This window comes from Bipolaris zeicola (genome assembly GCF_000523435.1).
Source record: "Bipolaris zeicola 26-R-13 unplaced genomic scaffold scaffold_33, whole genome shotgun sequence".
Lineage (NCBI taxonomy): Eukaryota > Fungi > Ascomycota > Dothideomycetes > Pleosporales > Pleosporaceae > Bipolaris > Bipolaris zeicola.
In genome coordinates, this window is record NW_006912082.1 from 83877 (window position 1) to 96553 (window position 12677).

Here is a 12677-nt window from a genome sequence, read left to right on the forward strand (position 1 = left end):
TAAGTTAGTAAATGATACCACGAACTACCAAAGCACAGCTTGCGAGTTTGTTTCTCTCTCGAGATGATTTTCATTATTCAGATTCTAAGAAAGGTGGCATGCCCACGCCTCATGACAGCATCGCATGCATCCTTTTAGTTTCTCACTCTCCTCGCCATAAGCAAGTGACAGAAAAAGGGTATAATACAAAAAGAAAGCAGAGTAGCCATCCCAGATCATCTCTCCCCCAATGACTTGATTAATACAATCCCCAGATCCGTCTCTCTTTCTCACTTCCTAGCATATGGCAGATGGCAACGCATCGAAGTGCGAGGCTATCGCCTTTCTCTTTCTCGCTCCATCATTTCTCGCTCTACATCGCCTTCGGTTCTTACGCCTCCGCGTCTGGCTTTGGCGTTTTTCCTTAGACCGGCGGTGAACAGGTTTGCAATGTTGTCATCGCCGATGGCACCGCTCTTGCGTCGCTTGTCGCGGTGGGAAGCGGGTCCGGTAGGAGGTTTGACATCGGCTTTTGGTCCTTTGGGGACAGAAGGTTCATCGTCGAGGTCGTCGCGGGAACGCTTGGTGGAGAGGGTAGGGCGGGAAGATGTGGAGGAGATGCGGGAGTGGAGAGATTTACTTGAGGGCTTTTCGACGCGGTCACGACTGTCACGCTCGCGAGCATTACGCTCCCTTTCAGCAGCGTAGTGGTCTTGTGTGGTTTCCTTTTCTTTTGCGGATGCTCCAGTCGGTGGTGTAGAAACAGAGCTTACGCTACTCCTTCGGCGGTGATCTCGAGAGTCGCTGCTGCGGTCCTTGTTGCGATCAGCAGCGGGACCTTTCGGGGGCTGGAATGCTCGAGGGCCGCTAGGTGGTTGTGTAGGGGGTGCCATGGCGTTCTTCGAACGACCTTTGATACTGAAGCCATTTGCCGATGGACCAGTAGGGGCGTTCAGAGGAGGCGAAACGACACGCTTCTTCATCATTTGGCCAACAACATCTTCTTCTTTCTCAGTTGCGGAAGGCCTCTCTTTTCGATCACGGTCATCATCGCGACGTTCGCGGTCACGGTCTTTACGGCTGCGGCGAGAGGAGCGGTACTTGTCGTCCTCGTAATCACGTTCTTCTTCTTCGGCGTCACGGTCACGGCGGCGGCGGCGTTCCTTGTCCTTGTCTCGTGAACGATCTTTCTCGCGGTCATAGTCATAGTCACGCTCGCGCTCTTTGCGATCCTTACGATCCCGCTCACGTTCCTTGTCGCGCGATCGGTCGCGTGATCGGTCACGATGCCTGTCTTTATCGCGACTCCTTTGCCTACGTCGCGAGTTGCCATCAGAGTCCTTTTCGCCGTTGAGATACGCATCATCATCGTCATACTTGTCCTCATTGCGAGGCGATCGAGAACGGTGGCGGCGTCGATGTTCTCTACTTCGCTCGCGATGTGACCGTGAGGAGCGGTGCTTATCCTTGTCACGACGGCTGCTGCGATACTTAGAGTCTGCTGAAGCGCTCCGCGTTCGGTCGCCACGGCTGCTCCTCTCGTCACGGTACCGATCATCCTGCTCCTGCTCACGGTCGTCGTAACGCGACGAACGGTGGTGCTTGCGCTCTTTGCGACTGTCGTGATCATCCTCTGACGGCGTCAGTGATCGAGCACGGCCGTCACGTCTAGAATGGCGATCCGCAGAACGTGATCGCTCACGATGCGCATCTCGGTCTTCGTCTCTCGCTCGAGATCGAGACCGGGACCGCGTAGGTGACCGCTCCTTGACGCGCATACTTTCATCTCGCAAAGGCGATTTGCTGTATGGTGGTTAGTCATGAAAGCCCAATGTTGGTTGAAAGATGACTTACGATCGAACCCTGCGCTGTGGACTAATCGGCGCAACTTCTTGAATAGATGCAACACTTTTAGGCGGCGGCGGCGGAGGTGCCTGAGCATACCGTCCGCTGTTGACACGACTTGAGAATCCAGTGTTGGGCCGGCCTTCTCGCATCGCACGTGGTCCGGTGGGTGCGCCTTTGACCCCGACACCAATAGGCTCCGTGGGTTGACCTGTCAAAACTGTCGCCGCACCGTAAGCGCCACTATTGAAGCCGCCACGAGGACCGAAATTGCCGTTGTATCCCATGTTCATATTCATGTTCATGTTCATGCTAGGATCGAACGGCGCGTTCATATACTGAGCCGGGAACTGGTTCATCATTCCTGCTGCGTATGGCATACCCATGCCATTACCCATCATTGACTGATCATAATCTTGCATATCTGCACCACCTGTGTCGACAGTTTGGATTGGTTTCAGCCCATCGTCCTGCGCCGGCTCTTTGGCACTCTCTCCTGTATCATCAGTATTGTTGGCAGCGGCCTGATTTGCATCAAGACCGGAGCCAGCACCATGATTCGTCGCCTCAACAGAAACTGCAACAGATTCGCTATTTTCCTTACCTTCTTCAGTTGGCTCTGTGGAGACCTTGTCCTGCTCGCCTTCGGCCTTGGCCTCAGTAGCAGTGTTGGCGTTTCCATCAGGCGACTGGCCGTCACGCTGCGTAGAAAGATTCGTGTCAGTTGGAGTGTTCCAAGATTTGCCAACCCGATTATTCGAGTTGGGCCGAGAATTCTGGTGAAAAGAACGTACGTTTTCCGAAGGACCGCCGTGGCTTGTCGGACGGGTATTCGCGCCCTGGAAACCAGGGCCAAAGCCTCCCTGGCTGCCATTCCTGTTGTTTCGTTGGGCATGTGCTCCCCCTTGATTGGCATGGAAACGATTCTGGTTCTGGTTTGGGAAATTATTCTTGGGGAACTGGTTCATCATCTCGGGATATGCTCCAGATTGATTATAGCCACCCATCTGATTGGGCCCGCTGAAGTTTCCATAGCCACCGCCCATCCCATTCCAACCATTACCAAAGCCGCCTCCATACTGCATCATGTTCATGGCAGACATGTCGTTCATGCCCATGTTTCCCCCAAAGTTGCCGTACATGCCGTTCATGCTGTTGAAGTCTGGATGAAAATTAGCAGTTGGTCGCTTGTCGGAATTTTCAGTGATACAACGTACCCATGGGATTCATACCATTCCAATTGCCGTTGGCCATCATGTTAGGCATGCCGTTCCAGCCCATACCGTTGTTGAAGCCACCTTGAGCAGGAAAACCGAAACCCATTTGACTTTGCATATTGTTCATCATGGGATTGGTGCCTGTCATGCCATTGACGCCGGGGGTATTGCCTGGCTCTTCCGTCGAGTCGTCCGCTGCTGCAGGCTCCGTGCCTTTCGATACATTTTGCGATGTTGTAGCCTCAGTGGGAGAATTGACCTGATATTGGTTAGTAAACGCGACAGATCGAGTTAAAGACACTTGATGTTCATTTGCATGTGCAGCAACGGGTTTTGCATTCTTCAAGAAATGGATGCTCTTCGCCTTGTTCTCTTCTTTTCCTCTTTCTTTACTGTACGATCCCACCATGCTAACACGCGAAGAACAAGATAGACATTGGTTACCTACTTCGTTCGGTTGAGCAGAGGCCGAGCCGGCGCGCTGAACAGTCTCTTCCGCATTCCCCACAGAGCCAGCGGCTTCTTCAGCGACACCATCCTCTGCCTTGGGTGGTTCCTCAATGCTGTCTACAGGCTTCTCTATGCTCTCGCTCACTGGCTGCACTTCGGGTGCGGCTGGTGTCGCCTCAACAGGAGGGGTAGCTGTCTGTGCCGCAGCCTTGGCCTCTTCCTTCTTCTTCTGTTTTTGCAGCCATACGCGCATGGTGTTGCGGAGAGACTTATTGATCGCACACGAATCTGCCTCGAGCGGCGAATGGTCACACGACGGACACGTGGTAGGAAACTGGAGATTTGCCTGGCCTAGAAAATGTTAGTGGGCGGCGATTCTGCTACAGCTTGGCGGTGAATTGTTCGTACATGATGAGCAGACTGATTTTGCGCAGCAAATCAGCTTGTATGAGTCGAAAGCTAGCTGATTGCATAGAGCGCAGAAGAAGTTCTTGGGAAAGGCAGACGTGGGGAGTGAGCTATGCATGTTAGTAACAGTGAAGAAGAAAGCAGCAGAGAAGCGCTTACAGAGCGAGGTCCTTCAGCTCATCGGCGAGCGGCGCCGCCTTGGGGTCTGCTGCCGAGTTTGCCATGGTGAGGTTGTGCAAGTTCGCGACTTTGGCTTAGGCTGCCGCGCAAACAACTGAGACTGCCGTCGGGCGCGGGGCTTTATTCCATTAAAAAGATAAGAGGGTAAAGAGGGGAGAAGAAAGATGAAGCAAGATGATTCCTCGGTGCAGGCACAGGCAAGCAGACGAGGGGGATTGCAGTCGCAGTCGCAGTCGTTGGTGTTTGCCGAGTGACAACTGCGTGCCGCGCGCAAGTTTTCCGGGCGTCGCGATCAACCGCCTGGTCCGTGCCCACAAACTCTAACCGTCGTCACGTGCTCACCGTCTTCCGCATACGGAAGAGCGCGTGCACGGTATTCCGCTTTCACCCTCTGTCTTGCCCTTCAGCTCGCATTCTAGCTGACCTGGAAGGGCCTTCTATACAACAATGACGCGTGTCCTGGTCAGCGAACGGGCATTGAGTTTTAACGGCTGTGGCGCTAATCGGTTGTGGCTTAGCTAGACCCTTGACGGCGTCATCACCATTGTCACTCGACATGGCGCAGACAGACAAAGAAAGCTCACTGACTTCATTTTTATGTATTTCTTGCCAAGATGATCCTGGGACAGATCTCCTACCTGGACTGCATCGCTTTCCTAGTCTTTCTTGCCCCTCAATTGCTGATTCAAATCGGCATCATCCCCCTTTTGACATGGCTTCTCCCCCAGCTACCTTTTCTTAGTGAGTACACACCATCGCTGTTCTCCAATGTACTGATTCTCATAGCTTTCAAAGTTCTTGTCATACCGATTCAATTCATCCATGAGAGATTTCTCGTCCCTCTTGAACAACGTGCACCATGGGTCAGGAAAGCAACACCATTCCAAGACCTGGTCATCCGCTTTGTTCGCTATGCCTTTGCCAATATGCCAGCCTTCCTCGGTAGAGTCTTTTTCTCGAAGCAAGTCTCACTGCCTTTCCTGAGATTCCGCATGTTGCGCCACGGCGTTGTTACTAGTCCTATTAGGTGGACTGATATCACGCGACTAAACTTTAAGGGCGTATGGATTGTGCATAACTGGCAAGAGCAGCCCGACTTGATTGTTTACTACTGTCATGGCGGTGGCTTCTCCATGGGAAGCAGTTACTTCTACATGGAATTTTTGCTTGCCTGGGTTGCACTACTCAAAGCCGCTGGATACCGGAATCCTGCCCTCTTTGCCCTGGAATACACCCTTGTGCCAGACGCCACATATCCTACTCAACTCCATGAAACCTTAGCCGGATATGAATATGTGCTTTCTTTGGCCCAGTCCTCCACTCGCATTGTCGTTGGTGGAGACTCGGCTGGCGCAACGTTGATGCTAAGCTTCCTGCTTTATCTATCCGAGCATACCGAGCTTCGACACCAAAAGCCCGGTCTTGCGATTATGATCAGCCCATGGGTCAGCATTGTATCGCCCGAGAATAGGAATACCGCGTCAGACTATCTCAACAGCTCCTCACTGGAACAATATGGCCGACAGTACATTGGAAGCAAAGTCTCGCCCGACGATGCCATGGTTTCACCTGGAAATTGTAAAGACATCCAGAAGTGGACGGAAGCTTCGCCAGAAAAGGGTTGGTACTTTTTGTACGGCAGCGAGGAGGTGCTCGGGCCAGAAACAAGGAATCTGATTGCATTGCTGGAGAAGACGGGGAAGGAGGTGGATACTTGGGAAGAAAAGGGCGGGATACACGCATGGCCGGTTGCTAGTCTCTACCTGGGTGAGACCAAGGAGGCGAGGCTGAGCGGCTTGAAGAGTGTTGTCGGTGCCATCAAGGAAAGGATTCATTAATAGCTTAATATAGATTCATGTACATTCAAAGGAAGATTCTATACAAGTTCCCGCGTTGCCCATCATCATGATTCGTTTCTCCTACTCCTACCAATTTACACTGTATGATTGACACAAGGCAAAATCCGGTCATGGAAACGTACCTGTCGACTTCGCGTCCCTTATGGCCCCCTATAGCAACGAGAAATAAAGCTCAAACAACCTCTGATAATGCGGAACCCCCCAGCCCTGTCAGGAGATCTCACCCCGGTGCCACCGGAAACCCTTGCGTCCCACACCCAAGATTACTCCCACTAACAACATCTCTAAAAACCTGAAGATTGCTATACAGCACATGGTGAGGAACACCAACAGTTCCCTTCCTAATCTTCCTCCGCTCATTCACAATACGCGCGAGCATCATACCCATGAGCATCATAGACACGTTTGTACCACCACTTGGCGATTGTGGCGCGCCCAGAAATGGTATGTTCAACAGCCGGGTCAAGTGTTCGACCGAGATTTCATGTGTGCAGTTGGACGTGTTTTCCCGGGCTTTGGAGACTCTCAATGGGTCTATTTCCCGTTTTGATAGACTTTGTGGTTGTCAAGCACCTGCTTGCCGCTGGGTCGTTGTAGATGAACTGTCGCAATTTCGGGCTCGTCAGAAAGGGAAAACTAGCTACTTTTTTGATGTCGGGATGTGTTATATTGTTGCTATAAATTCCTAAATCATGTAACCAGTTAATCACAGATTCCAATGTGTGTTGGGGAGGCCTGAATACTTCAATAATTTGTTCCGCAGTCCAGTACTGCAGAGGGTACCTAGCGTCCCTGTGCGTCATCAGTGTGTAGAGTTCCGTGATCAGTTATTAATCTGAGTAAGACGCTATAAGGATGATGTACATGTAATGAATTTGGTATCTAAGTGCAACAAAGAGCAGCTAACTGCACAGGAGAAATGAAGTCAAGAATCATCGCGCTTGTTGTCTGGTCCAGCCATAGAGGTCAAACCGATCGTTGGTGTAGTGTTGAAGCTCGAGATGGAAGCCCTGCTCTTTCCCTGCTCGCTGTAATCCCAGTGCCCTGGTAGCCTTTTGGGCGGCATCGAGGAGAGAATCGAAACCCTTGTCGTGTTTTGATAAGTTGTCGATGGTAAGCTGATCAGAGGTAGTCTGGTGGGGCTTTGGTGGAAGGGCGGTAAGGTGGGCCGGCGGATCCATGGGCTGATATGTGATTGGCTGTGTCACAACCACTACAGCATCTCCATCATCGTCCGTGCGCAGTGTAGTACTACTGTATGTATGAACAGCAATACATTGAAAAAAGCAGTTACAGCACATTTATAGATACGTTCCAAGTTATTCAAGGGCGAGTTCATTGTATGACGGGGGAATAATGGTATGAGTAGGAAGGAAGACTAGACTCACGGGTAGGTAATTTCTTCGTGAACAGTGTGTGCAGCCATCTTTGTTAGAGTCAAGGATGTGATTTGAGGATTTCCAGGGACGATAGAGCAGGTGTTAAGCATATCTTGTGTGAAATCTATATGGAGATACAAGTTTGAACAGGAAATGGACATGTACTTATAATGCCCCAGAGAGATTATTTTTGACTGATGGGAACGACATCGTATAGATGCTCGTCATACCTCCGTGGTAAAGAGGGCCAATAGGAGGCCAGTAAGAGGACTGCGGTGCCAACTAATCTCCCTTTCGCCGTCGCTGCGATAGGGATCTGTGGTTAGCTCCCTCCAGGCACATGTGGAGTCAAGTATCGGTATCTACATACACAGCGCTACTGCATGTCAACGTAGGGACACTTGGACACAATGTGGATCTCAGACAGCTTCTCGCATGGCTCCGGAGGTCATCGCGCGACCATGACCATGACGGCGTGTGTTGTGTATGGCCAGTCGAAGTGATACCCTTGCCGCCTCCGACCACACCCTTGCCGCAACCCCCCCCCCCCCCCCAAAAGACACCGGCATCTTACTGTTGTGGCAAACAATTAAATTTCCAAATATGGGTAGCGCGGGACGCGGCTGTCGTCTTGGCCCCAACCAGGCCAAATCTTGCAGGGCTCTTCGGTTGCCTACTTTTTGCCTGTTGGCTGCCTAATTGCCTGGTTGGCGCAAAAGAACCGCTAAAGAGGGATATATAAACGATCCCCACAGGTTCATTGTCGCTCGCCCCACTACTACTACTTAGTAGGTGTCTCTCGTCGCAATCGTTTACTCTTCCACCCTTTTTTATTGCGCCCTTCGCCTAGCATCCACATTACGCATACCTGAGCTGCTCATTACTTGTTTGACAGCGACAAGTTCACCCAAGTCACCGTTGTCGGACCTACGTTCCTCCGCCGGAACCTCTACGTAGAGTCCGAGTCTGGCAACATTACTACGGATCGCAGTGTTAACGATGCCACCAGCGCACTCATCGAATCCCACACACTACCCAAGACATCGCGTCAGCCGTTCAGTACACCAGTCTCAGTTCCAAAGCTGCCGAAAGACTTGACATGTAGTGCATGGCTGACATGGTGGTCACATATTCCTATAATGATCAGATCTAAACCTGGCGTCGTTCCTGTGGCAGCGATACGAAGAGCAAAGACAAGCGCAGTGTGCAAGGGCTGACTTTCTAATGAAATGGATGATATTGGTCTGTCTTTAGGGTGGGTTGAGACAACGTTAACGTTCATGCAAGCAAACCACACGACTAGCTACTGGATTCGTCATCGCAGAACAAAATAGCTATTTTCGCATGATACATGTTGTGGTGGTGAGGGTATAGTATCGAATCTATTGTGACATTTGTACAACAATCTCACTAAACATTCATTGCTAGCGATAGACTCAACGGCAAAATTTGATGCGAAAGCATTATCGGCAGAATATTCTACATCTATTGAGATACAAGGCGTTTGATTCCGCGGTCTAAGCTTGTCCGTTTCTCCATCCGGCGATGTCAGCGTCTCCTTAGCTTTGGCGGACATCCTATACTTAGCTCAGCAGCTCAGCAGCTCCACCAGATCCATCATTGTGTGTTTTGACCACACGTATGCTTCAGCTGCTTTTCTTAGTTCCGGCATTGCCCCTTAGTAAGTTTTGAATCGGCAGTCTACCATCTAGTCCATCCAATTATCGAGTATGTTTATACGTCCAATTATTCTCGCCGTTTCTTCCGATACTACTGGCTGTGGATCAATGGGAGTTTTCTGGGGAACACCAGGGCCGCGTTTTTCATTATTTGGGCTCATTTTTCGATCACTATTCAAGAGCCGAATCTTTGTAGTGATGTGCAACGAAATTCGTCAAGACTTGTACGAGGCAGACAAATGGAAGGATGGGCGTGTCTTCTTTTCTCGCCGATGATAGATCCAATCAGGTAACCTGCTTACTTGCTGTTAATTTCCATTCTGTTCCAAATCAATCGACTTCGTCGGCGTAATGCAATAGGTAAGTGTCATTCGACTTCGTTGATTTGCGTTGTTTGACAATACCTCTAGTGCTTACGTTTGTGCAGCAATATAACTTCCGTGCCATTTCCCTTGATTCACTAGATTTTGAAGAGTACAACTATGATTTTCACCACAATATCAATGTGGTAAAGTATGAAGAAATATTTACTCTTAATAGACTGGGTGTAGAGATTTGTTTGAACACTAACTCGTCTTTGGAAATCATGGGGCCCAGTAACTCATGTCCGTGCAACAGACTCAAGGTTAAGCCCAGCAATGATCTTACAGGTGCAAAGTGACTACAAAGGTTATATTTCATTAAGTCAAAACTTTGATAGGAGGATTAGTCGGACAAATCAGCGGATACAGGGATTTGGTAACACGACCACTGTCGAATCCACTAATCAAATTCATAGCTACAGTGACTTGCCGCCTATTTGCGCTCCGCTGGGACGATACATGCACTGCGCTCATACCAGAGGCGGCATCGCACGAAACGCTTCCTCATAGCATGCGGAAGTATTTCCTCCAGCGGCCAATGCTTCATCAGTAGATAAAGATTGATAGCTACCCTGAACTTTTCCCGAATCACATTCAAAAACACCTTCTTCCCTCAACAAACGCTTTACCCAACCACCTATCGTGAAGCTCCTCGCCATCCTTTCCGCACTCTGCGCTACCTCTACCGCAATCCTGATCCAACACGGAGACGGATCCTTGGTCAGATACGAAGAAGGCGCTCTAATTAACAGAGTAGATTATCCTGACTGTTGTAAACTTCCTGTGGGTAGTTTCGATCCCTGCAAGTGTTCGACTGGCTGTGAACCCCCGGATGGACAATCCTGCAATGTAAGTACAGATTACAACGTAGGTTATGGTTTGAAAGGGATGCTGATGTCTTGAATCAGCCTTACTGCTGCCGTTAAAGCGGTGAGTGATCGAATCTGTGCCGGAAAATGGGATATCGGCTATGAGAATATTACACCATGACTCAGGATCGACAGTTCGGAAGTGGCCTTTCTCTGATGTAAAACTTGGGGGTGTTGGTATTGTGGTATAGTAGTAGTAGTAGTAGTAGTAGTAGTAGTGCGTGAGGAAGTTACAGGTCAAAAATGGGGATTTCTACTTGGCGCAGATGGTATTTCCTTCTTCAATCGATCCTACCGTGGCGATCAATTTAAATAGCTGATTAACTTTTCAATCATGGGCCTCACCTTCGGGCTTTTGGAGAACGATATCTTGTTCCCCCCACAACATACAATGCACTGCTTCTTTACTCGAGTTCGTACGCCTTCTCACAAGACTCTGATTTCCCATCGAAAAAAACAACAACATCCATGTCGCACAGCATAAACATCTCAACCAGCCATTTCCATCACTCAACTACCCCAGCCCTTTCTCTGGGTTGAATTTCCACATTAAGTGCTCTCTTCTCCCAAAACATAAAATTATTCTGCAACCCAAAATCACCAACCTGCTCAGCTGCCTCTAAATTAAACCTGAAAAACAGCCGTGCCAACGTCAAGCGCATGATTGCCCACGCGAGCTTTTGCCCCATGCACTTGTGGCGTCCGAGTAGGAACGGCACAAACGCATCGATGCGATCAGAAGGATACGGTGAGTTAGTTAGAAAGCGTTCTGGGACGAACAGATCGGGATCGGTAAAGTTTAAGGTGGAGCGGAAGGTCGAGTATTGGTTTACGGAGACGAAAGTCTATGCTGTGTTAGTGGTGGAATATTATATGGTGTTTTTTTTGGGGGGGAACTTACATTGCCTGGTATGTATTGACCACAGATAATCTCACCTTCTGTCGGAGTGATGCGAGGTAGACCCACTGCTACTGGGGGACCCATTCGGATGCCCTCTTGGATCACGGCATCGAGATAATCCAGCTTACCCACACTGGTAATGCTGATGTCTTGTTCGCTCCTGAAATTCTCGCGGATCTCTGTTACGACTTTCGTCAAAGCAGCTGAGTTTTGCAGAAGTTGCGTAAGTATCGCTGTAAGCGAAGTGCTCGTAGTCTCACTCCCCGCAAAAATTATCACAGTCATGTTCGTTTCAATCTCTTCATCTGGAATCTTTGTCTCCCCCTTGTCTTGATTGTACGCCAGGATCGAGCCTACGTAGTCCTGGGTCTTTTCCTTATGCTCCATCGCGAGACGCTGCATGAACTTCGCATGAGCCAGTTCCTTATGGTATTTCATCTTCTCCATGATCCCCCTTGGCATAGCGAGTTTCAGCAGTTTATTCAGAGGGCGAAAGAAGTTGATGGAAGCCATGAGCGCGATGCCTTTGCCGAAACTGCAACTGATTTCGACCCAGGGGTGTGCACGCCCGGCTGCTACGCTGCCAAAGGATTCGCCGAAAGAGAGGATGCCCGAGATATCGAAAGTCAGCCAGTTGAACCAATCTGTGAAGTTTACAATGGCGGATCCGCCGCCCTGCTTAGTTGCTTCGCTGAGCTTCTGTATCATGGTTTCAACAAGACCTTCAAGTAAAGGTGCATGTTCGGTGATCGCATGCTCGGTAAACGCCCTAGTAAGTGCTCTGCGATTTCGCAAATGCGTTGCTTCATCCGTACTGACAATGCTAATAGGACGATGTTCTTCTTCTTGACCAGCCCACACACGGTTCTTTGGGATGTTGCGATTACCGTAGATGTCCTTCCAGGCTTCGGGGTCGATGTAAGACAGCTCATCAGGAGCGACTCGCACGACTGGGCCGTATTGCTGGTGAAACTGGGCGAGCTTGAGGTGGTACGTCCCTGATTGCATTGAATCGGACCAGGCGAGGCGAGTGGCAGCCCACCATCTTGGTCCGGGGTGGTGTCGGAGTGGGTGTAGGAAGATGTTATACAGTATCCTGAACAGAATCTGGGAATGGTAAGTAAGATTCTTCCCTATTTAGATATTTTTTAGAGTTTAGTAACTTACCGAAGAGGTTACACCAAATGCACCAAAAGCTAGAAGATTCAGAATATGGCTCATGGTGAACGTACGACTTGATTGTGGCCATGAGCTATGTCCAGACGTTGAGTTTAAGTATGTATAGTATCATGTTCCTCGTTGACTCGGCTACCCGCTCTTCGGGCTCTCGGTGTCTCGCTCGCAAGGCTGAGGATGATGTCACGTCATCCTAGACGGAACATGGATTCGGTCAGGCGCGACGACTATCATGATTCGATAGCATATTCAGGACCTCTACGTCTTTTCAATGAGTGCAAATCCAAACACAGTAAACGCACATCAAGTGAAATGAGAGAAGAAAAATGTGCTTGAAACTGGGGTAGACACACTAGTTGCTTACATAACGACA

General features: G+C 49.8%; 5 protein-coding genes across 5 annotated transcripts; 1 reads left to right on the plus strand and 4 right to left on the minus strand.

The window, feature by feature from the left end:
- Positions 1 to 314: 314 nt before the first annotated feature.
- Positions 315 to 4123, minus strand: COCCADRAFT_90021 (uncharacterized protein; the record flags this gene model as incomplete). Its single annotated transcript, XM_007711749.1, has 7 exons — positions 315 to 1782; positions 1834 to 2525; positions 2619 to 2986; positions 3042 to 3282; positions 3448 to 3842; positions 3900 to 4009; positions 4059 to 4123. The coding sequence occupies 7 exons, from the start codon at positions 4121 to 4123 to the stop codon at positions 315 to 317; spliced, it is 3339 nt and encodes a 1112-aa protein (XP_007709939.1).
- A 340-nt stretch (positions 4124 to 4463) lies between these two features.
- COCCADRAFT_90047 (uncharacterized protein) lies at positions 4464 to 4637 on the minus strand (the record flags this gene model as incomplete). Its single annotated transcript, XM_007711750.1, has 1 exon — positions 4464 to 4637. One exon carries the CDS (start codon positions 4635 to 4637, stop codon positions 4464 to 4466), a length of 174 nt encoding a protein of 57 aa, XP_007709940.1.
- Positions 4638 to 4693: 56 nt separating this feature from the next.
- Positions 4694 to 5917, plus strand: COCCADRAFT_24329 (uncharacterized protein; the record flags this gene model as incomplete). The annotated part of the gene is made up of 2 exons (XM_007711716.1): positions 4694 to 4820; positions 4866 to 5917. The coding sequence occupies 2 exons, from the start codon at positions 4694 to 4696 to the stop codon at positions 5915 to 5917; spliced, it is 1179 nt and encodes a 392-aa protein (XP_007709906.1).
- Positions 5918 to 6900: 983 nt separating this feature from the next.
- Positions 6901 to 7364, minus strand: COCCADRAFT_74299 (uncharacterized protein; the record flags this gene model as incomplete). The annotated part of the gene is made up of 2 exons (XM_007711751.1): positions 6901 to 7189; positions 7327 to 7364. Coding segments are annotated over 2 exons (327 nt in total), but the record flags the coding sequence as incomplete, so codon positions are not given.
- Positions 7365 to 10733: 3369 nt separating this feature from the next.
- On the minus strand, positions 10734 to 12349 carry COCCADRAFT_3065 (uncharacterized protein; the record flags this gene model as incomplete). The annotated part of the gene is made up of 3 exons (XM_007711702.1): positions 10734 to 11072; positions 11129 to 12235; positions 12296 to 12349. The coding sequence occupies 3 exons, from the start codon at positions 12347 to 12349 to the stop codon at positions 10734 to 10736; spliced, it is 1500 nt and encodes a 499-aa protein (XP_007709892.1).
- Positions 12350 to 12677: the final 328 nt, after the last annotated feature.